Source organism: Apus apus, chromosome 2, assembly GCF_020740795.1.
Source record: "Apus apus isolate bApuApu2 chromosome 2, bApuApu2.pri.cur, whole genome shotgun sequence".
Lineage (NCBI taxonomy): Eukaryota > Metazoa > Chordata > Aves > Apodiformes > Apodidae > Apus > Apus apus.
In genome coordinates, this window is record NC_067283.1 from 137,947,559 (window position 1) to 137,972,803 (window position 25,245).

The 25,245-nt window shown below is 38.8% G+C and overlaps 1 protein-coding gene across 8 annotated transcripts in view; it reads left to right on the top strand.

Moving 5' to 3' along the window:
- Nucleotides 1–25,245, top strand: part of OXR1 (oxidation resistance 1) — a 270,959-nt gene that overhangs the window by 197,978 nt on the left and 47,736 nt on the right. For 7 of the 8 annotated variants that reach the window (XM_051609265.1, XM_051609269.1, XM_051609270.1 and 4 more), the window contains 3 exons: nucleotides 9,027–9,109; nucleotides 20,208–20,315; nucleotides 21,375–21,494. In XM_051609265.1, the coding sequence (XP_051465225.1) occupies nucleotides 9,027–9,109; nucleotides 20,208–20,315; nucleotides 21,375–21,494 (311 nt within the window). The remainder of the gene's footprint in view (nucleotides 1–9,026; nucleotides 9,110–20,207; nucleotides 20,316–21,374; nucleotides 21,495–25,245) is intronic. The other variant, XM_051609272.1, reaches the window with a different exon arrangement.

The following is a 25,245-nucleotide window of genomic DNA, read 5'->3' on the forward strand; positions in this document are numbered from 1 at the left end:
GAATGCCTTAAAACTCTGTTCTCACATTTCCAAAACAAAGAACCTTCTACAGTAAAGTATTTCAATTTTATTCATGTACTATTAGTAAATTTACATTTACTGTTTACTTTCTTGTGTTTGTAAGCAATTGAACAGTTTCACTATAAGGTTTCCAAGCTCAAGGAGGCAAATCTGGTCAAATGCTGTACCTTAAATCACTGTACTGAGCCTGTGTTCTTCTTTGGGTACATGCAGAACATTTTGTGGATTTCTTAGTAGGGAGAAAGGAGACACTGGGAGACTGAGTAGTGCCATTGAAAGCTATAAACCTGTTTAACCAGTTTACTTTTTTTTTTGTCAGCAGCCAAGTCAGTGAAATAACTTTAGGAAGGTATTTTGTCATTTAATGGTTGTGGTGGAGGATAAAAATGTGAGGAGAACCAGAAATTCTAGAGAAAGCATCTGGCTTTCCTTAAGGTGCTATCAAGAGTTTCAGAACATGAAATTCCTTAAAAAAAAAAAAAAAAAAAGGCCTTATGGTCTTTGAAATATAACTTCTGAAGATAGTCTGTTGATAATTTCTAGAAAGAGCTAGTGTGTATATATTCAAGGCCTGGTTTTACTAGGAACTTTAGAACAGAATGTAGCTTTCTTCTTTACTGGTACGTATTGTAGGTGATAACATGTTGAAGTTGTATGCATTTTTATTTTTTTAAGATGCAACTTGGAGGTTATGGGGAATGTGTGATTAGGGATTATCTTTACTGCAGATTTACTAGAATGTTTAGTTTTATTTGAGTCTCATCTCTGCAAACTTCTTGAATGAGTCAACAGCATGTCTTATAGTTTTTACTATGCTGTTTGCTTTGTCTATTGTGTAAGGAGGAGTGTGGCCAGCAAAGTAAGGGACATGGGTTTGCTTCTTTTCTGTGACACTGGTTAGGCTGGAGGTTGAATATACTCTTTGGTTTGGTGCAGGTCCAGCCAGCATGTTTAGGGGCATAGGGCATATGACCTTTCATGAGGTATTGGGGGAGCTAGGCTTTAGTTTTGTGAAGAGGAGACCATGGTGACTTAGAGGCATAATGACCTACATAGAATCACATCTACCTAAAGGGGCACACTCTTATTAGTAAGAGATGAGAAAAGAAGGGGCAGCAGCCATGAATTTTAGCTTGGGAGATTCAAATTGAACAATAGGAAAAAACTGCACAAGGAAGGTAGTCCATCACTGAGGCAGGTTACAGTTTAAAGCTGACCTAATTTGATGTTGACCATAATCCAGGTTCAAACTAGAGGCTGGAGGTGTACTCTAGAGTTTTCTTCCAGGTAACCCTTTGATTCTGTAAGGATATACTTCCATACCTGGAGTCTCGTGCTTCTTCCCTCTTAGATGTTTTTACCTTGCTTCTGTATCCTCACTTCATGGAGGGAGAAGATAACACTGCACAAGCAGTGTTGTTATCCTACAACATGTCTCATTAAGTACAGAAGCTAAAGACATGAAAATCAGTCATTCAGAACTCCTTGTTCAGAGAATCTTCTTAACAAGTCTGTCAGGAAGTTGTTGTAGCTGCTTCCTGTGAAAAGATTTTGGTTTCGTTGTACTCTTCTGGACTCAACTTGATGGTTCATTTCTGGACCATGTAGCCTGTAGGTTTATCTGCATTTTTTCTTACCAGCTTTCATGTCTTGATTGGTAAGATGACCATGCACAGTATATCTAGTAAGCCGTATAGCCTGTCATTCCTCTGTACTATAGTGAAGGTACATTAGAAAGATAAATGTGCAGGGCCAAGTTATAGTATGTTTGTCAAGTCCTGCTGTAAAAGTTAATATCTTCCTTTCTAAAAACCTGTCTCAGATAAAGCAGACATCAGAATAATATAGGTTATGTTCTTACTTCCTTATTGACTACTTCACTTTAACAGGTGTATGATATGAGAGAGGCTTCAAACTGGGGAGGGACAATTCTGCAAGCTTTCATGTACAGGCTGTTCTGGATATAGCACATGTGAAATGTACCAGCACCCTTTACAAAGAAGCTAATGCTTTGCTTTCATGTCTGAAAATAGTTCAGTTGGTACAGACATAAGAAGCAAATGCGATCTTGGAATGTATCAGGCTGGTGACTCAGTCGTCTTATGATATGTTAATGTATGCACAATCTCTTCTTCCAACTTACACGCTACGAGCGCATAGGAATTCTTGACAATTCCTTGGGTATGTGATGTTAAATGTCTTTTACTTCATGATATGCTTTGTGCGCCTGCATCTTGCCCTGTTGTTTATCTTTGAGCTTTGGGGCTACAGAAGTCCTTATGTGTCCTTATGCCCAGCCTTTGCTGTTGGTCGTGCTTTTGTTTGCTGATGTGCTGGTGAGCCGTTTTAAAAACTAGTCTGTTGGGAGCTCATTAATATACCCCTCCGTTCTGCTAGTTTCTATTAAACTTTCTCCTTTAGTGATTTTTTTTTTTTACAGAATTTGCAATTCTTGGTCCATTTTTTTACTTTTCAAGAGGTATATCAGATGTCTCACTGAAGTTCAATTTGTCTGTTTCAGTCATCTGCCAGATTAGTTTACTGAGTAAGTACAGTTTATTCTAGTACTTTGGTATCCTTTGACTGTATTGCCTTTTTTTTTTTTTACTGTGTCATGTTGGACTTTTGTCTTAATTTTTCTGGTTAATGATCTTACTACATGTATGAATAATACCTTTCTGTTCATCACTAAGCAGCACATCTTGCTGTATTATGTGTATGGATGTCCCTCTAGCTTGGTTTGGTAGTCACCTCGTGCATCTGCATTCCCTGCTAGAAAAATTTGGGAGGAATAGTTACAAATAAATCAAATTGCAAGCAAGTCTGTTTAATTCTTCTCAAAGTAGGGAAGGTTATGACTTCAGGCTACGTTTCTCAGTGCTTTATCCAACCGGGCCTTGAAAATGTCCAAGAAAGGAAACTCCACAACTGCTCTGGACAATTACATTTTTACCTTTTATCTAGTCAGAAGCTGTCCTGTTTGTCCGTTATGTCTGTTGTCTTTTGTTCTTCCTGTATACATCACTGAGGAACCTGGCTCTATCATCTTGATGCCTGTGGTGAGGTTATGTAGAAGGCACAGAAAGGCTGCTGTTACAGTCCTTCAAACTCATCTCTCCTTCAGCTCTTGTTACCTTAACCTCTCTTGCAGCCCCTGACTAGCTTGGTGCCACTTCACTGAAATAGTTTTCATTTATCGATGCCTTTCTTGTGTTGAAAGGGACTGGGAGGGAGAAGGACAGGGACAGCAGAGCCAGTATTCCAAAAGCAATGAGTGCCAAGTTAAGGAGAATAGTTGGCTTCTGTCTGGTGCTCTGTCTGCTGGCTATGCTCCTGTTAATACAGCTGAGGATGCTGTTGGGCCTCCTTGTTGCCAGGGCACACTGCTGGCTGCTGTTCAGCTTGCTGCCTACCAAGACCTCAGAGTTTTTTCCAGCAGAACTGCTCCCTGGCCGGGCAGTGTCAGGCTGAACTTCCTGTACAGAGGACTGTTGTCCTGTTACATTTTATAAGGTTCCTGTAAGCTTCTCCCTCCAGCCTGTTCAGGTCCTTCTGAATGGCAGATGTGCCTTCAAGTATGTTGACTGGTCCCCCCAGTTCAATGTCATTTGCAAGCTAATGCAATAAACTTACACAACCAGAAGCACTGAATGTAACTTGACATACACAGTAGATCTGTTTGCATTAGCAGAGCAGTTGTAGTACACAAAGCTGGTGCATCATTAGGGTACGCTGACTGAACTCTTAGAAAAACTAGGCTTAAGTGTGGTAAGGCAAAGTGTAAATTCTGAAAGATGTGTAAGAATAACTTGATATTGCTCCTTGATGGTCATACTGCTTATGTGGTATTGTGTAGATGTACAACTAAATGAGTGTAAATATCTCAAAGAGGTAGACAGTAATCAAGTGGAAAAGTTTACTTCCTTTGCTGTCTCAGTAAAGCAGTCGTGATTTTTGCAGGTTTTCATTAATATATGTATTTGGCCTGCAGAGATGTTGTATGGTAGGTGAGGATTGCAGTTAGGTAGACTCTACTGTATACATATTTCAGATGGAACAGTGAAGGAAGCTTAGTGTTGTTAACACATACTGTGGCATAGTATGAAGATTTGTTGAAGCTTTTCTATCTACCTTAGATATGAATGTGAAGAGAGGAGAGCCTGTGTGATGCACATACCGGGAGTGTCTTGCATGGGGCTGGCTTTATGTATCCTAGGCATTTGGAGAAGTGGCCTGCCTTAAATTTTTCTACTGAATTGCTTTTCATCCTGAAATCATGCATTTAATTATTTCTGTCTAGGTACTGTGCAGCTAACTGAGTAGCAGAGGGTCAAGCGTTAAGGGTATCAAAAAATGAACTTGAATCAGTGCTGAATCTGTGTTGCAGGAAAAAGGTATTTTGATGTGTTAGAAGTGCTGATGCAGCATTAACAAGGTGTTGGATGCATTTAGTTTGGGAGTTTGCTGGAGAAAAGCATGAATAAAAGAATCAGTGGAGAGCAGTGATAGGGATCAAGAGTTTTGAGAGCGTGACTTACCATTAAAGACTGAATCACAGAGTAAGCAGCAGTTGCTTAGCAAGAGGAGACAAAAGGAGGCTTTGTTCATGGCACTGCCTTTGTCTGATAAACCTACCATTTTGGCAAGAAATCTGCAGGCTACTAGCATCTTGTAGGCTATTTATTAGGGCTTCTTTGTTTCTGGTTCCTAAGACTTAAGAAAATAACTGAAAATAATATTCCAGTAATTAGCATAAGTATATTTAACTGCAGGAATGGGAGAAGAGTCAATGAGACAGTTGCTCTACTCAAATGTAGACCTTGTTAGGAACCCCAAGTCAACAAGCCTTATGGAATATTAAGATTTCCTACTTCAATATTTTAGATTATAAGGATCTAATTGTTATAGAGCAGAACTAATCTAATAATGATGTAGTATCTGTGCTTCCTCTGTTTAGTCAATTAGAAAGTTGTTTCATGTGCTTCTAAATATCATGTATTGGAGAGTATTTCAAAGACTGCTTTTCCTTACTTTCATTTGATTCAGTTTTAAGATCTTGTGCAAAATTGTGTCCTAGACAAGCATTTAACAAGGCTGCCGCCTCTGCCTTTTTCTTAAATACATGTAAATCTAATGCATAACTTGCAGTTCTTGGGGATGGGGGATGAATCATCTTTTTCTCATCTTGATTGTAATAAGCTCAGTTATTAGTTGTAAACAGTTTGCATTAATTGTTGATTTGCTTTATCTGAAGGGATTCTTGTTTGGTTTACCAGTTTATTCCTCTGAAAAAATGGTCTTTGTGATTTCTGTTAACATGGAAATAAATAGAAGATCAGCAGCTGAGAAACACTGCAAGTTATTTGAGATTTAAGCTTCTGCTGAAAAACAGTAGGGTGAAGGAGAAATTCATACATTTTGCTCTCTGCAGAGCTTGAAGATACTCTTAAGCAGTTCTTACCATGTTACTCAGTACAAATCCTGAGTTCTTTTTACCAGCTCTTATTGCCAGAAGTTCAAAGGATGTACTAGAAGCATCAGCAAAAAGATAATCGAAGGTCTACAATTCAGTTCAGATTGCACACTAAGAAATGAGAAATGTCATTCTTGCTGGTTCAATTTGAACTAGCAGTATCACAGGGATATTTTCAGTCAATCAAAATTCAGTGACATAGGGCCATACAGAGCCAGTTGGTAGAACCTCCTCTATAGATGTTGAAATTTAACTTCAGTTTTATTGAAATTTCAGTTGAATAATGCCACCGACTAGTATATATATTTTAAGGTCAAAGCTGCCTTACTGGAAACTGTGTGTTCCTAAAACATAATGTGTGTTTTTTTGGTTTTTTTTCTTTCCTGTGTATAAATACTTTGGAACAGTAAGTCCTTCTCTCTGGCTATGTTGATGATCATATGTAACCATTCTTATGGTACAGTCATCTAACCTAAAGTTTTTTGATCCATGCTTTCAGGCTAAATATTGGTCTGGTGTCATTTTCAACACTGCCTTCTTCATCTTTCTAGTTCTAGTCTTTTAAATCCTGCACGGCTGAAATATTTTCTTGTCATTTGTGCATCTAACAGGCACTTTTTCACTTCAGTGTTTCAAGCTACTGTGGTGGCTCAGTCCTGCAAAATAGTAGTTCAAAATTAAAGCATTAACCCTGATGTTACAAAAGGTCTGGTCTTATTTTTGTCTAAAATAACATGGGCAGAGATCTGGAAACCTAACGTCACAGATCCCCTTTGCAAACAAGTTACACTTGACTCTTGAGGTTGTGCGCAGCATGGTTGATGGAGTCAAGCTTTTCTTACATCTGTGGTCTGAGGACAGACTTTGATAGTCTCATTGGCTTCCTGCTGGCAGATGAGGTAATGATTTGTGTGTAACCTACCACAGTGAACTTAGGTGCAACAGAGTTATCATCAGGAAAATAAGTAAAATGAAAGGATTAGGTTGATTCCTGTTCAAGCTGAGGTCTTTTCAGATCATTGCTGTTTATCCCTGCAGTTGTTTCTGTTTTCGTGTGCTTGCTAGAATACTGAGGGCACAAGGATGGCTGCAAGATTTACTTTCCTCTAAAAAAAGTAACCTGGTGAAAGATAGTTGGAGTCTTTGCACTATGCCATCAGAGAAGCTGAGTTAATGTTTCTGCTAATGTTTCTGACCTATTGTCACAATTGAAATACCTCCTAGTTCTATTTCTAAGATGTTAGGGCAAAATGGACAGGTTCTGCATGAGCAGACAGCTCAGGCACTTGGGTTGTGGGCAGAGGTGTGGATTTTCATAGCCATGCCAGGTGCTTGGCCAGCTGGGCAGTCAGTGCACACATAGCTCAGTGCTTCCTGCCCCCATCCCCTCTTAACTTGGGGGACTTAGGTCACAGCAGGTTATGAAACACTGGAATTCTTTATCCATGTAGCAAGGGGGAAATAATGCTATTGTAGAGGGAAGGAATGAATGTGGGCATTGATGGAAAGGGTAGGAATTACTGACTTAGGTATGGGAGGGGATGACACAAAAAAAACTTAGGAAAAATCACAGGTGGCTCAAACAGGGACCTTCCTTCCCTACTTCTGCCTTTCGATTGTTCTTGTTTCTCTGACATTACCTTAAGTCTAAAGCACAGGAGGTCCTTCTGGCCTGAAGAACAAATAACTTTCCTTTTTCATCTGGCGTAAGGAACGGAAGTGGTTATTTGCGCAAGCCTTGATTCTGCTCTTCAGTTACTGGAGAAGGAGAAAAGATAACAACATCTTGAGTAGCGTCTACAAACTCTTTGGACACTTTTACATGGACTATTAAGAATAAAAAGGAAATATATATTTTGGTTAGGAAATAAAACAAACCAAAGCCAAGATTGAGCTATATAAAAACAAAGCATGTATTTGTAGTGTAGGGCTTCTTTATTTCTACTTAATGGGGGAAAACGGACGTGGGGACAGCGGAAGATGATATTCGTTCTACAATATGAGTGCTCCCTGTTTAGATTATTAAGATATGTATGGGAAGGATCCTGGGTGAGATCAGTCTTTCTTCAGCTGCATCCTTTCACTTTTGCTGGTTCAGTATTTGAACCAGACTGCTTCTGAAACAAAAAGATTAGGCTGCTGGCAAAGCTTTGATGCGGGGTGACAAGTTTGGAACATCGTCAGTCAGGCAGCTCTTGGAGTTCTTCAGTAGCTTGCTGAGAATGCACCTGTTGTGTTGCGAGGTCAGGTAGAAACTTGGGTAACAAAATATTTTACCTGAAAAAGGAGAATGTTGGCTACTGTTAAGTCTACACACGAACTCCTAGTTTATTTTCTTCATTGAGTTGGCTTAATTTTCCCTAGACACATTTGTAGTGTCTTAAAAACTGTTACTATATAATCAGAAATAAAGGTTCTTTTTAGGTAACTTTCTAAAAGCTGTCGTTAATAAGGGGAGAAATACCTTTTAATGTATTGAATGAAAATAGCAGGATGCAGAATTAACATCTAGATGTTCAGAATTTCCAGAACATTTATAAAAGTAGGCTTAAGGTCTTGACTGTCATTCATAGGTATAAAAGTTTACCATAATGAGTACCATCTATAGTTAAATTTTTATCCTGTAGGTGTGGGAACATTCTCTCTCTGACTTTATTCAATGTATTAAAAAAAGTAAAATTAGTCCAGTGTTTATTTCCATATTATATAATAAAACACCCCAGGGGAGTACTTACGTTGAATCTGCTAGAAATCACTTGTTGTCCTCTGCAGCTTGCCCTGTTGTCACAAAATGAGTGGAATGTACCTCTGTCAAAAGAGAGAATTAGCAGTATGTTTCAACAATATATTTTATTGATAACTAAGCTCAACGGTAAATGCAATAGTGGTTTAACAATATTTGATGGCAAGGTACACTTGATTCATTACTGTATTGAGTTAGACTGGATTTAGAATGATTCACACAGAGAGCAGAGATGCAGAAGGGTGAGGGAGACCCTCCTGTTTTTTAATGTACAGCCTGTATATATTTGCTACAGACAGTGTAATTATGAAGTTAAACACTAATGATCTTTGTTTATTAAAAAAGCTGTAAATACTCTGTACTTATCAAGCAGTGCCAAAAAATCCCAACTGATTAGATGGAACATACACCAACTCTAGATCATCCTCCCTCTAGACAAAACCAGACCGGGTACAACATAAAATCAATTAAACAGTAGTTTCAGAAATGTTGCTTGCCTGATGGGGTCAATCTGCTCCTTAGTTTTCCTTCATTAGTAACTTCCTGGATAGCAGCAAGTACTTACATTGTTAGTTGATTCCTAGTTATCAGTGTTTTATTTTGGGCAAATTCTCAAAGCGTTGCAGAGGAATAAAGTCCCTATCCTAGCAGTCAGCTGTCTGCTAGAGGCACCGGGAGCAAGCTGTAACTGGTGAATTAGATGTCTGCCCACGGGGCTGTAGTCAGCAGCCTGTGACAGTACTGAGAGGAAAATGAATTTAACACGCACGTTGCCTCAATTGTTTTCAGATGCTGGCCAGAAGAAGACCCCAGACAAGAAAGATGGGCGACGAATGTCTTTTCAAAAGCCTAAGGGGACACTTGAGTATTCTGTAAGTTACTGCTTTGTTGTTAGAATGTCACTGCATAGCAACTGCAGACTTAAAGTTTCATTACAAAATATAAATGAAACAGTAATGTGGATTATCTGTAATATTAGAATTCTGTGCATCTGATAGCTTATTTTGGCAGGAATTAAGTCAGGAATTAGCTTGTAGTACATTAGTAATGCTTTCTCTTTTTTTTTAAGTTGTTTGTGTTTTGTTTTTTTTTCTTAAAAAAAAAACAAACCTCCAAGCTAATCAATCCATTGGCTGGTTTGCTTTTAGGTAACTAGTTAGAAATGGTAAATAACAATTACAAAACCATATGCAAGTTCCCTGCTTTTAGCTTTATTAATGAAGTGTTGAAATCAGGAGTAATAACAGAAGTTGAGGGGGAAAGATACATCTTGATACTGACCTTCTGGTGTTCTCTTAATAATTTTCATAGATCTCTACCTTTTACTGTACAGATCTGATTCTGCAGCAGTATCTGAAAATGGAGCCTTCTCTGCCTGTTCTGTTCTTGAAATGACCCTCAAACTGTGCTGCAGTCAGCTTTTCACATTAGTGGTTACTAAGGGAAACAGAAGTGAGAAGTATCTGTCTTATGTTATATACTGGAAATATAATTAAGCCTATACATAATGCTTATAGGGTTAACGTTAAAACAGGGAAAGTCTGTCACAGTTGTCTTTTAAAGCTTTTGAAGTAGGACATGATAAAATAAAAATGAAAACTTCTTATAAACAAGTCTTGACCCCTTGGTGTTCTCTTATTTCAAGAATAAGAGATCTGGGGGAGATTTAATGTTACATTAAGCCAAACTGTGATGTGGCTTAACTCCTGAGATGGCTGTGCTAGTCATTTGGAGAGAGGCAGAGGATGTGTGTATTGGAGCAAGAAGCACTTCATTAGTGTGGCTTATATTAGGAATTTGAATATAGTTCTAGCATATACTAAAGATTTCCTTCAAGCTGAAATTCAAAAAACAAATTTCTGCTGCTTAGGTTTTAGCAGCTGAAGAAGGGTAAAGTAAATGTGACTGTTATTTCTCTTTAACCCTATTTTGTCTGAAATAATTGGAGAAAATGCTCAAATGTATCTCTGTAAAACTGGGGTTCCTCTTCAGACAGTAAATTTCTTGTCTCTTGCCACCCTATGCATGCATGTACTGTGTAAGATTCCAGGCAAAGTTAAAGCACAAAGCTTTCATTTATTTTTAAATTGCTATGTTTGTGTCAAGTTGTCATGTACTTCTGCAGGTTTTTGTTCTCCAGTAGGTAGGGTTTTATTTGCAAAAATTATAAAAAATTAACTAAAAATAAAAAATTAACTTCCTTAATACATACTGAAGTATGCATGACTTCCTTGTGAGTAAAAAAGATTATTCACAAGAATCAAAGACTTTTTGTTTTTTGACTTAGTCCAGCTTCTAAAGGAGCCTATTGCATCTATGGAACATGGTGCATTTTGGTTTCACACATACTGTATTTTCTCTGGTCTTGTTGTACATCTCACTTGTGAAGTACTTAACCAAAAGTTCTGAAAATTTGATGTTGGTTTTGCACGTATGTTTTAATAAATACACAGATCTAACCTGTAGAAACCACAGTTATGCTCATTGTAAGAGATGTTTTGTAACTACTGTGATAATGTACTACTGTTACTATTTATGACTTTATTACATGTGGAGATTCTTGAGTTTGGTTTCTGTCTTGGTCCTGCTGTCTCTCCAAACAACAACAAATGCACAAGGACAAACTTATGTCTATGTGTGTTGCTGCTTTATGAAGTAGTAGAAGGATGAAGGCAGGAGCCATACTCCCCCCTCTTCCCAGTATTGTTGAAAAGTTAGTGGGTTGTTTTGCTTGCTGGTTATTTTAAATTTTTTTTTTTAATTTTTCCAGTGGCTACTGAAAGGGCTTATTTATATTACTGAAGTCTGGAATGAGGTGGAATCTCACTGATGCTAACTGTGGGTTTTTAAGGTGAAATATACTTCCACCAGAGTTTTTTAGAAAATCACATTACTTCTTTGGAGACAAAATGTTTTTCTCTCAAAGAATAAAGCAAAAAAAACAGTTAAATATGTTAATCTAAAATTCCCAATGCTAAAAAACTTGAAACTACTGTTCTGTATGTATCACAAGTTAGATGTCAACAGATGTAGTGTTAAGTGGAGGCAAATCCTAAGCTGCCTCTAAAGGATACAGGAAGCTCTGGTTTATTTTTGCTGTTATTGCTTAGACAGTTAACAGATTTTTTTCTTCACAGTTAATATAGTTTCTCATTTTCTGAATGTCAGTCAATAGCTTAGATGCAATTGAAAAGATCGGTTATTTCACAATTCCCAGTTGGTGCTCCAAGCCTTACCCCTTCTGTACATAGCTGATGCACACCAAAGACCTGAGGCTTTAAGGCTCAAGGATCAGGCTCTAAGGATCAACAAAGCAAATCGCTTAAGGTGAATTCTTGTTACTAGCTGGAGGATTCTTTAGTCCTTTTCGTAGCTGTGAAAATAGCATTTCTACTTTGCTTATTTGACATAACTTCGTTAAATTAACATAGCATTAGAAGTCTTCTGTGTTGCATGTTGTACAGGCACAACCAGTGTCTCCCTACAGGTATTGGAAGAGCTAGCTACAAATAAATAAAGAACAAGCAGACAGTGTTGACTACTGACCCTCAATGATAAGAGCATGCTAGCCTCTGCATGACTTCAACAAAGGCCCTTTAACCTCTCTCACTTTTGAGAAGAAAAAGGAAATAATTGTGGGAATTTACAGTCAGTCTGTTGCATTTGAGGGGAAAAAAAAAACAACTACAGAAAAAGCACTTTTTGGTAGTGTTGTTTGTTTTCTTTAATTTACAAATGAGCAATGGAGGCAGATGATCTGGTTCATCACTGTTGGAAGCTCCAGTGGAAGGCTTCCCTTCCCTTGCCTCCCCTGTAAGTCTCTGGAGATCAAAGGTTCTCTTCTCCTGAAATAGCAGATAAACACCTAATGCACAGAATATGTTGTTCAAGAAGAGCCTGATGTCAGCTAATTAAGGTCACAGAAGCTATTCAACCTGGAGAAGAGAAGGCTCTGGAGAGACCTTATAGCAGCCTTCCAGTATCTGAAGGAGGCCTACAGGAAAGCTGGGGAGGGGCTTTTCACCGGAGAGGGTAGTGATAGGACAAGGGGTAATGTTTTAAACTGAAGATTTAGGAGATTTAGGTAAGACATTAGGAAGAAATTGTTCATGATGAGGGTAGTAAGGCACTGGAAAAGGTTGCCCAGGGAGGTTGTGGAAGCCCCCTCCCTGGAGGTGTTTAAGTCCAGGTTGGATGAGGCTTTATGCAGCCTGTTCTAGTGTGAGGTGTCCCTGCTCATAGCTGGGAGGTTGGAACCTGATGATCTTTAAGGTCCCTTCTGACCTTAACCATTCTATGGTTGTATAGTAGACCAGAAAACTGAGTTTTAAGTCAGAGTCCATAGTGTTGAACTGCCAGTCTTCCTGGCTGTGATCTTTTCGCAGATATTTTATGGTAAGTCCAACATCAGAAAAAGGGATTTGGGACTCTGTTTCAGTTAGAAACCAGTTAGATGTGTGTGCTGAGAGCAAAACTACAGGGGCTTCTTAAGTCAGCTTCTTAAAGTAAAACAAGGAGGAATTTTTGATCCTTTCTTAGCTCAAGGAGCATGGGTGGCAAGTGTTTTTGTGGTGACTGTCAAGCAACTGAAAGTTTTCTGGACTTGGAACCCACATGAGTACTTGGAATTTTTTTCTTGTAATGACTTGCCGAACATGTTTATTTTCAGAGTAGATAAATGGTATCTGCTAATATGTTCTAGAATAACTATGGATTTCACTTTCAGTCCTAGAGTTGTTTGGGTAGGGAGTGTTAAATGTTCTTTTCTGGGGGAGCTAGTTTTACTGGTCAAAACAATAGAAAGAGCTTCTTCAAATTCATTGCAGATAGAACTAACACTAGAGGCAATACAGGCCCACTGCTGAATGAGGTGGGTGCCCTGGTGACAGAGGATATAAAGAAGGCAGAGGTACTGATGCCTTCTTTGCCTCTGTCTTTACTGTTACAGACTCTCTGCTGGAGCCCCAGATCCCTAAAGCCCCAGAAGAAGTCAGGATGAAGGAGGAGTTTGCTTTGGTAGATGAGGATTGGGTTAGTATTGTTGGGTTAGTATTGTTGTATTCTGTATTGTATCAGTTAAGCAATCTGGACATCCATAAATTGATGGGTCTGGATGGAACACACCCACGGGTGCTGAGGGAGCTGGTGGAGGTCATTGCCAGGCCACTCTCCATCATCTTTGGTAAGTCGTGGGCAACAGGAGAGGTGCCTGAGGACTGGAGGATAGCAAATGTCACTCCAATCTACAAGAAGGGCAAGAAAGAGAACCCAGGTAACTACAGACCGGTCAGCATCAGCTCCATCCCTGGAAAGGTGATGGAACAACTTGTCCTTGGCACTGTCTGTAGGCATATCAAGGATGAGGGGGTCATTAAGAGCAATCAACATGGTTTTACCAAGGGGAAGTCGTGTTTGACCAACCTTATAGCCTTCTATGAGGAAATAACTAGGTGGATAGATGATGGCAGGGTGGTAGATGTGGTCTATCTTGATTTCAGTAAAGCATTTGACACTGTCTCCCACAGCATGCTCGTAGATAAACTGAGGAAGTGTGCTCTTGATGGTCAGGTGGATCATGAACTGGTTGAAAGGAAGTCAGAGAGTTGTGGTCAATGGGGCAGAATCTAGTTGGAGGTCTGTGACTAGTGGAGTCCCTCAGGGGTCAGTACTGGGAACAGTACTATTCAATATTTTCATCAATGACCTGGATGAGGGAACAGAGTGTGCCCTCAGCAAGTTTGCTGATGACACTTAACTGGGAGGAGTGGCTGACACATCAGAAGGCTGCACTGCCATTCAGAGAGACCTGGACAGTCTGGAGAGTTGGGCAGGCAGAAACTTGATGAAATTCCACAAGGGCAACTGTGGAGTCTTGCATCTGGGGAAGAACAACCCCATGTATCAGTAGAGGTTGGGGGCTGACCTGCTGGAGAGCAGTGTAGGAGGAAGGGACCTGGGGGTCTTGGTGGACAGGAGGATGACAATGAGCCAGCAATGTGCCCTTGTAGCCAAGAAGGCCAATGGCATCCTGGGGTGTATTAGAGTGTGGTTAATAGGTTGAGGGAAGTACTCTTCCCTCTTCATTCTTCCTTGGTGAGACCACATCTGGAGTATTGTGTCCAGTTCTGGCCCCCTCAGTTCAAGAAGGACAGGAAACTGCTTGAAAGAGTCCAGCATAGAGCCACAGAGATGATGAAGGGAGTGGAACATCTCCCTTATGAGGAAAGGCTGAGGGAGCTGCGTCTCTATAGCTTGGAGAAGAGGAGACTGAGGGGCGACCTCAACAGTGTTTATAAATACCTTAAAGGTGAGTGTCAGGAGGACTGAGCCAGGTTTTTTTTCAGTGATGTCCAGTGATAGGACAAGGGGCAGTGGGTGCAAATTGGAGCATAGGAGGTTCCACGTAAACATCAGAAAAAACTTCTTTCCTGTGAGAGTGACAGAGCACTGGAACAGGCTGCCCAGAGAGGTTGTGGAGTCTCCTTCTCTGGAGACATTCAAAACCCACCTGGACAAGTTCCTGTGTGATGTGCTCTAGGTGACCCTGCTCTGGCAGGGGGGTTGGAGTAGATGATCTTTCAAGGTCCTTTCCAACCCCTAAGATTCTGTGATTCTGTGAAATATAAGCCTCTAAATGCTGGTTAGGCTACTACACACTTAGGAGTGTTTTCTTTTTTCTTGATTCTTCCTTTTTAAAGCCAATAATTGTGTTCTTGTCTAGCTGTGACTTTTCTTTGAGCGTACCACTGTCATAGTCTTTCTCCCAATTTTGGGACATGTAAAATATGTGGATCATAAAGATGACATTTTGTTTTATCTGTTGTATCTTTTATGATGATTACAAGTTTCATTTCCCTGATGCTGAATATTACAGAAATTTGACAGTCATAATCTGTTATTTCTGAAAGTTTGAGTTGTTGTATTCTCTTTCCCCTTTGTCCTTACCCCTCCTTCTAGTCTTCTCATTTATTTTGTTAGTTCTTGTAATATTCTTAAACTATTCTTTTGTTGTTTTCTGGTTCTTGGACAAGTAGTCTTTAAATGCATAAAAAAATATAGATAAATTCTTTCTTTGTGCACTCTGATTCATACATATTAAACGTATAATTTTTCATGAAAGAATGATTGAACTCCAGTTGTGAAGGTGCAATGCAAGTTCATTAAAATACCAGTAGATCATTTGTTTTTAAAGAAGCTTTTGAAATAACTTTGCTGGCTGCTAATCTGACAGAAATGAGCCACAGTGGTGACTCAGAAGCCATTTGCATGCTGGTGCACACAAACACACCTGGCAAACATGAGTGTATAAATAGTGTTCTGTGAGGTGAAGGGATGTACCCCTGCTCTAATGGAGACATAATTATTTGAATAGTGTTTTGATTTGGGATTTTTTTGGAAAAGGAAAAAGGAAGGTATCGATCTTAAGTGACTCTTTCTGTATCTAGTGATTTGTGTAAAAATGTATTTTATCTAACTTAGAATTTTAGACTTATTTGTATATATATGTCTAAAGAAGGAAGAAGTGACTAGATAATAAAGTCTTCTATATCTTGTCTCTGCATAAGAGAGCTGATGGCTAGCAGCTTGCTACTCAGTATAGGAAAGCTACTTGCATATTTTAAGACACCCTTTTTCAACCTAAGGTATTATACAAAGCAGAGTTGGTGTGTGTTAAGTTGAACATTGTCCTGGATAAGCTATTATTTTTTCTTTTTATGTTCCATTAATCAGCATATTTTGATCTTTATACTCAACAGAGTATACTGAAGTAAGCAAAGCAAATGTATCATATATATGTATTGAACCACTTCAAGGCACCAAGTGGCCTGTTTGAGACTATTTCACATTGTTTCAAGGAATAAAATAGTGTTTTCACATGTCTGGTTGTTGTTTTTCAGAGGTTTACCTGTATTGGAACAAATCTTGCCATTCTGTTAAAACCAAAAACCAAAGCAATCACTATTCATCATCCCCCTCCCTTCTCAAAGGGGAAATTTTCCCGTGAAGATTCAGCATAATGCTTTATATCCAAGTATTTCACTGAAATGCTTAATATTCAGAACAGCATTTAAATAGCTACATGCATAATGTATAGACAGTTTGTTTCCTAGGAGAGAAGGAATGACTTTTTGCCCTCTTTTCCAGTATTGAATTGATGGGAGGGGAAATGATGTGGCTGTGGTATGAATTACAGAGATGAGCCAGTGGCTTCTGAGGTGATAGGTGCCAACAGGGAAGCACCAGTGACATGCCTCAAAGGAATTCTAGCCAGTTAGTCAGCTTCATTAGGGGCCCAACTGAAATGCCTCTGTGCAAATGCACATAGTATGGGTAATAAACAAGAGGAGTTAGAGACGTGTGTACTGGCAGGGTTGTGATCTTATTGACATCACAGAGGTGTGGTGGCGTGGTTCCTATGACTGGAGTGTTGAAATGGAGCCATGCAGGCTTTTTAGGAAGGACAGGGAGGAGACACAAGGAGGGGGTGTCACCCTCTAAATCAGTGACCAGCTGGAGTCCAGTAGCTCCACCTGGGGATGGATGGGGACCACACTGAGTTTATGAGACATGATTAAAGGAGGACAGAGACAGGTCATTATAGTAGGAATCGGCTACAGGCCACCCAACCAGGAAGACTGAGTGGATGAGACACTTTATAAACAGATAGTTGTAGCTTCACATTCACAAGCCTTGGTCTTTAAGGGAAACTTCAGTTACGTTGGTATCTGTTGTAGAGACAACACAGCAAGGTATAAGCAATCCAGGAGGATCCTGGAATATGTTGATAACTTCCTTCTGCAAGTGGTAGAGGAACAAATGAGAGGAGATGCTGTGCTGGACCTCGTTCTTGCCAACAAGGACGGAGGGGCTGAGGGGAATGGAAAGCTCAAGGGCCATCTTGTCTGCAGTGACTGTGAAATGGTGGTATTCAAGATCCTTGGGGCAGTGATGAAGGGCACACAGTAAGCTCAAGACCTGGACAGGAAAGCTGGAGAGGGATTTTTTTACAAGGGTGTGTATTCATAGGACAAGGGGGAACAGTTTTAAACTGAAAGAAGGTAGATTTAGATTTCATCTGAGGAAAAAATTCTTTACTGTGAGGTGATGAGACACTGTAAGAGGTTGCCCGGGGAAGTTGTGGATGCCTCCTCCCTGGAAGTGTTCAAGGCCAGTATATTGCTACCAAACAGCTGTTGCCCTCCAAGATATTTGTGTGAGCAAACTTTTGAACTAGGCAGTCAGAACTTTACAGTCTGTTTTAGCAAACCTTCTGTGTTACGTAGAGCTTCTGTGGAAATACTGCTGTTCCTCAATTTGTTTGTCAGTTTTGTTACTATCTATGTAACAAGTACATACCTGATCAGGTAATGGTCCTGTTTTATTTTCTCCTTTATTAATAATTTTAAAAAGGCATATGATAATATTTGCATTATTTGCATATTTGTGTGATTGTGCAGTACTGAGTTACTGAGAGGTACTACAATGCAGTCTTTCATACCTAAAATACTAGTAGAGAGATGTTTGCTGCTTCTTTTGTATTAACAGCTTTCTACATAAATACTTGTCATAATAGAATTAAATATTTGTTCTGCAAAAAGCTAAATGCAATTTGGCAATACCAATCTCTTTGTCCTTAATGAATCTAGGGACACAAATGCAGCTTTACAAAATGATAATAAATTCTATATGAAAAGGAATTTTTTAACTCCTGTGAAACTGAATTACGGTAGTATCCTAAATTGCCTTCTCTCTTTATTTGTTGAAGTATAACAGCCTTCAAAGTATGTTGTATTTGTAGCACTTTTTCTTGCATGATAGCCTGCTTCTATATTTAAAGTATATAGTTTGCTCCTTTATATCTGTCAGTTATACTGTGTTATTCCTCCACTATCAACATGTGTCCCCTGCTCTGGCAGGGTGGTTGGACTAGATGATCTTTCGAGGTCCCTTCCAACCCCTAGGATTCTATGATTCTAACATGACATAATTTTTAAAAGAGTTAAGAAAAAACATTTATTTTCTTAAATTATTTTGGGATGTGTGTTCTGTTTAGTGTTATGTTTTGGAGCGTTTTAAGTGGGAATGTGTTTTGAGAAGCAAGTCTTTATCCTTGTATATACTACTTCAGCTTTGTAGCCGATAGGAACTCCGTTTGCCAGCTATTCTCACAATGCAAATAAAACCTATTAAAATACTGTACCTTTAATCACCAGATAATAACTAACACTATAACCTGTAGAAGATACACATTCTTCCACTCTGGCATAAAGTTTGCTGTTTCTGTGAAGAACTGAATGTGCCTTGTTACATTCTACAACAGCAAAACATATAGTGCTTGTTAGTTCTGTGGAACATGCTAGTTCAACTGGAACAGTCCACCATCGAGTACAGCAGGAAGCAGATGAGCCCAGTGTCTGTTTTATTACTTACCTCCACTGCAGTGCAGTTATGGAAATAAAGCATTTTAGTCATTAATTTCCAAACACTATCTCTTTCTATGTGACTGTGTAAGCTCAATGTCTACTCTGAGCAAGCAGTACCAAAAGCTCTTAAAACATTTATGCTCCAAGACTTGTCCATCCCTCTCATCACCCTACTGTGTTTTTTTCTGCCCCGATTCAGTCATTCAAGCAGAGGTAGGGATGTCTGCCTTTAAGTTTAGCAACAGTTGACAAGATTTACACAATATGGTGTTCCCACATTTTTGCTACAGAAGTGACTGAAGAGTCTGCTAATGATACCCACTAGCTTTCTCAGAACTGTTGTGTGTAGAACATACACTATAAAGAAAAATGTGGCTTTGTCTTTCACTTCTTTCCCCCTTTCCCTACTTTTTCCTTGAAAATTAAAGAACATTAAAGAAAAGGGAATTTAAAAGAGACAGCATTCTTTTCTGTAATTGTCAAGAAAAGTTAAAGTTAAGCAGACAGCCTAAAAACTGAAGGAAGATTAAACCTGTGAATAATTTAGTCTAGTACCTACTGTTATATAGAGTGGAAGGTGTAGACCTTCTGCAGATCCAGTAAGAGGAACAAATGAGAAGACATTTAAGATAGGAGCAAAATTTTTTCTTGCTGTGCTCCGTATTTTGCAGCACAAACGTAGCTTTGCTAATATTGCTTCATCTTCTCTCAACTGATAAGATTTATTTTTCTTGGTACAGTGTTTATGAAACCCTGTACCTTTAGGCAGTAAACATCTTTTGGTTTTATGTTCCCTTGTTGTTCAGCATTCTTAAATGCTTACTGTGAATTCCTTACTTTGAAATACTCTATGTGAGTAAAAGTTTTTTGCCCTTTGCTTTTTTCTGTTGGTTCATATTGAATACATTTGGGGAGATGGAGGTGAAAATAGGAGCTCAAAAAAAAAATTCTTTCTTTACTTGGGAATCACCTAATCAAAATGGTTAAGCTCCATCTGCTGGCATACTGGTTGACCTGTTTTGCTTTACTATTTTTGCTTTTTATCTCTGTGATGGATTTTACTTTAAAGTGAAGTTAACAGAAGCTTAATTAAATAGGAAGAATGCGTTTGCATTTATGGAGTTTGCTTCAGCTTTTCTGTAAGTGAAGGATGGAGAAGAGCAGTTGGAGAGAGAATGAAGTGTTCTGTGAAACCAGTCAACTACGTATTGGTCCAGTGGCACCCAGCAGTGAATTTAGAGACCAGCAGTTCTGGTTCAGTAGCTGAGCATACACAGATCAGCATGTGTGAGTGACACTTCTGGCCACCTCAAAGCTTAGTGGAAAGGCAGGTCTCCTTACATGAGGTTGCAGCAGACTACTATCTAGTGGATAGGGATGTTTTTGTGGGCTTGGTTTTGGGTTTGTTTTTTTTTGGCAATCATAAGATATGAAGATGTTAAAGTTCATAAAAATCTAAGTAAACTTACACATTAAATTTGTAAGACACTATTTGAACTAACTGCTTATGAATTTTTCTTTTTCTTTTGTTCCCCAATATATACAGGTGGAATCAAGAGATACTTTAAACAGTATTGCCTTGAAATTTGATACAACACCCAATGAACTGGTTCAATTAAATAAGCTTTTCTCCAGAGCAGTCGTTCCTGGACAGGTACTATTACACTATATAAGTTGCTTATCCAGCAAAGGCCTTTTTCCCTATATTTCTCATCTTTGCCAGAGAAAGTGTTAAAGTACTTCTTTGCTGCCTTTCCTGTAAAAGAGATTTTATTTTTCTCTGGTTTGTGAATTCTTTGTGCCTTTTAAATAACTGCCTAACAAGGAAACATGTAATGAAGCTACCTGTCTGTCTTAAATAACACCAGAGGAGTGTTAAAACTAAATATAATTAGTGGTATAGTAACACTTAAGTACAAGTTAAATTGTTAGTTTGCAAATATAACAGGCTGTTAGCCAGAAGACATTCAGGGTATAGCTTGCAAACAACATTCCTGACTGTAATCCTATTTTAGTAAATAGAATAATGTTTCTGTTCCACTCTGAAAACTTGCAGTCTTTACCAACAGTATTTGAAATATCACTCACTTCTTATAGGTCACCATTTCTTACATCTTTTTCTTTCCCTGATTTGCTTTCACTTTCCACTCTTATTAGGAAGCAATGAACAGGTCAGCTACAGTATTAACCATTGGCCATTTAGTGTTAGCCCTCTCAAAAAATCCTGTTTTTATTTGATCACTCCAGAACTTTTTCTAGGTAGCTCGAAGGCCTACCATGGCCAAAATAATGTATTTAAGAGGGGGATAACTTAAGTTGATTATTTATTTATTTATTTATTTTTACATTTAGTGCCAAGAGCTATATCTATGAACTTGTTCCCCGGTGAAATACTAGGGCAGGTCTTCCTTGGCCACTGTATCAGGCATTTCTGGCATGCTGTATACTTTTTATTAATTCTAACTGATTTTTTCTTATATTATGACTCAAAATCTACCTTAAGATAGTATTTAAAAACTTCAAAAGGTAAAATTAAGTACTTTGTGTGGTATTGTTTATTCCCTCAACTCATAATTCCTGTTTAAGTTAATGGGAGGAGGAATGAATTTGTATAACCTATTTTGAGAATGGCTAGCAAATATACCTGAACTGGTGGAAAATTTAAAGTAAACCTGAAATCATAACTTCTAACTACATTATATCTTCTTTATAGATTTTGTATGTGCCTGACCCAGACTACATTTCTAGTGTGGACAGCTCCCCCTCTCTAAGTCCTATAAGTCCCCTATCACCTACATCTTCCGAAGCAGAGCTTGACAAGGCTACAGTAAATGTAGGTATACCTGTTGTCCTTGAAATTAATTTTCCCTTGCAAGATAAATGTTACAGATGCTAAGCTTTCTTCTTAAACTATCCTTTTGTTTTGGGGAGAATGTACTTTACAACACTCCCAGTTGAAAAGTAAAATAGTACTTTTTAAAAAGTAAATACAAGCTTTTGATCTTCGTAAATTAGAGTTTTCTATGTGAAAACTGATTTGAAGGCAAGTTACTTGTAGCAAAATACTATCCTTGCAGACTGAAATTTTAAATACTGTCTGTCTCTAAACTTACTGGTAATTTTTGTGGCAATGATACATTGGCAAGAAAACTCAAGAAGCAAAAAGGTAAGGGTTCCCCTCACTCCCTGTAGAGGTGCAGGAGGGTGTTCTCTAGTTTCATTTAACAAAACACAGTAAAGAAATAAAGTCTGTTTCAGAGAAGGGCTAACGCAGAGTTAATGATAGCTGACTTCTGCTCAATAGTTCTACCTTTGCAAATTTTCAAATACTAAAATTATTTAGCCCTCAGAGCTGCTTTGTAATTCAGCTCAAATGTGGATTTTTGGCTGGTAGCTAGTTTTGTAAAAGCGTGTCTTTCCAGGAACACTGATTGCTGTCAGCAGAATCCTGTGAGGAGAACAAGAACCAGAAAGTTGTTGTATAGGAGCCTGAGCTTCTCTGCTCTTTATGCAATTATAACCTTATTCAGCTGTTTCTTAATATGCCTCTACTATTCTTTTCCCAGTTACTATATTTTCTCTCAAATAACAAAATCTTTTGATAGCACTTCTTGATAGTGCTCAGTCAAGCTGTCAAATGTCTACTCAAGGATTCTGTGTGCTCAAAATTTTGGAAGGTTTGAGACTCTAAGCATGTGTTTATTTGCTTACATGGCTGGTCCAGAGAAGATTAAATATAAATATATTGCTTTGTTAACAGATGGGTTTCCAAGCTGTGTTACAAAGGCTGTGGTAACCCTTCTGCTGAAAATTACAATTTGTTTTTTCTGTTACACCTTTACTCTGACCTAGTATGTCTGTTATTGTGTGTTGTTTGCTGTCATTTGTATTGAACTGGTATGTTTTATGGCAAGGTGAAGGTGATGTAGCGCAGTAAATAGACTAGTCTTCAGGAATATGTTCTTCTCTATCAGTCTCAGAATGACTGTAAATGCCAGGGTAGGCCTGCTCATTTAGCATAGGTAGTGAGAAGTTAGTCAAGGGGAAATGGTTAGTTTTACTGCTAGAAATCAGAGCTACTCCTACAATGTGCTAGATCCCATGTCAGAAGACCACCTTTTTTTGCTTTTGTGGGTTATTTTGTATATGCTTGTTTGCATGTAGTAGATAACGAGGCTTACTAATGTTTCAAATAAATTACAGGTATGCTTACTTTTTTATTGACTATAAAGCAGAGATAAAAGCTTGAAAGTGTAGAAGGAACAGAGTAGATTAAAACACTTCAAAAGTTGAAATCCTCTTATGCAAAATGCTTTGTTTAGTGTAGGCAGTTCAATGTTAGTAACAATTTGAGTGTTAAATTTATGTTAGCTGAAACATAATGTGTTGTTACTGAACTATTTTGGGCATCTCATGTGGATCACTAGAAGCATTCTTTAATGCTTCAGGGAAAGTCAGACAAGCAACATGACAATTTATAATAAAGTGCTTATGGAAGCTTCTGTTGCTGAGGTCTTTCAAAGTCCATGTAAGAGGGGAAGGTATATTCCTAGATAGATTGGCCAAAAGAAAGCAAAGAATAGAAATCACTTGTACTTGTCAGTGTGGACTCTGTGTGTGTGCATGTCCAGTTTTATGTTTAGAACAGTCTCTCCAGCAACACAAAAAGTGCTTATCTTCTGTTTGAGCAGTTAAGCCTGAGGGGTTTTGTTCTTCATCATAGCATGGTTTTTTTGTCCTTCCCTCCTTCCCTCCTTCCCTCCTTCCCTCCTTCCCTCCTTCCCTCCTTCCCTCCTTCCCTCCTTCCCTCCTTCCCTCCTTCCCTCCTTCCCTCCTTCCCTCCTTCCCTCCTTCCCTCCTTCCCTCCTTCCCTCCTTCCCTCCTTCCCTCCTTCCCTCCTTCCCTCCTTCCCTCCTTCCCTCCTTCCCTCCTTCCCTCCTTCCCTCCTTCCCTCCTTCCCTCCTTCCCTCCTTCCCTCCTTCCCTCCTTCCCTCCTTCCCTCCTTCCCTCCTTCCCTCCTTCCCTCCTTCCCTCCTTCCCTCCTTCCCTCCTTCCCTCCTTCCCTCCTTCCCTCCTTCCCTCCTTCCCTCCTTCCCAGAAATATGGGCATGCATTCTATAATGCTCTGTGTTGATCTGTGTCATCTTTAACTCTCCTCCAATTTTGGCTCCAGATTAGCAGTTTAAGCACATTTCACCGTAAAGAGGCTATGTTACTCTGCCTCTATAACATAAAGGATCTTCTCTCAGTGCCTTGGTCACTGAAATCAATGAGTTCTTGATAGAAATTGAGTAAGTTTACTAACATCTGACCCTCTGAGGCAAAGTATGAACTATGGTATGCTCTGTTCTTTTGTTTGTTTTATCAAACGTTAGAGTAACTTCAAACAACCATGTGACAAAATACAAGCCAGCATATGGCTAATATAATACTCCAATCACCATGTTTTCTTACATTGCTCTGCTTAAGCTGATGTTTCAGTATGTATTTCAATAAATTTGTGTCAATGTGTATGTAAGAACTCAGGTAATTTTTTTAAACCATTCTTATGCTGATGGGTTTTGTGAAGGGTTTCTTCTTCTGATGCACATTTTTTAGAAGATCCAGTAAGCATTATTACCTGTAAAACTTAAAATCCACTTCAAAATAATCTGCAGTTCCAAGGGTGTTTTCTCCAAAAAGTTTGCTTTTTAGTTATATCTTCTTGAGCTTTTTCAGCAAAATTCAGTTCAGTGTTCTGTAAGTTGTGTTTTTTGTTTGTTTTCTGACTAAAAATGAAAGATGCAAAGGCTTAAGTAGTTCCAGAGATGAAGAACTGAAATAAATTGTGCATAGTGTTCCTGGGTAGGATTAAAGGCATTTAGCTGCAATCTGTACTAGTGAATAGAACTAAACAGAAAAGCAGAAAACCAAAAGGAACATAGAGGTTCACATGTTTTATAAATACACTATTTTGTTAGCAACTAAATGTGGCATTTATGTATGAAGTGAAAGTCTACATGTTGTTTAAGTTCCAAAAGGGTTGCTGTAACTATGAGATAGCCCTGGTGCAGTCTGTCTATTATACATATAGTTGTTATTTGAAAACATCGTTTTCACTGTCTGTCCTGTCCCTGGTAGAGTTCCATGTTCCCTACTTTGTTGGATCCACTGTTAGGCAGCAAGGTAGGTAACTCTTCCTGTTATGTGCCCAGGAAGGTCATGAAGGAAATCTTCTGGAAGTTATATCCAGGCACATGAAAGACAAAGATGGTTGGGCACAAACAGCCAGCACGAGTTTACCAAGATCTGTTATGCCTGACCAAAGTGATTGTTTTCTTTGATGAGATGACTGGCTCAGCAGATGAGGGAAGATCAGCAACTCATGCTACTTACCGTGACTAGAGCCAGGCCCTTGACGCTGTCCCAGTGTAGTCTTGTAATAATACTGAGGAAATGTTGAACTGAATGGGTGGACTACAAGGTAGGCTGGAAAAATTGGCACAAACTCTGGGCTCAAAAGGTTTTAGCATTTGTGTGTGTGTGTGTAATTGGTTGTTTTTTTTATTCTTTGTTTTGTGTGGTGTTAGGTAGTTACAAATCCT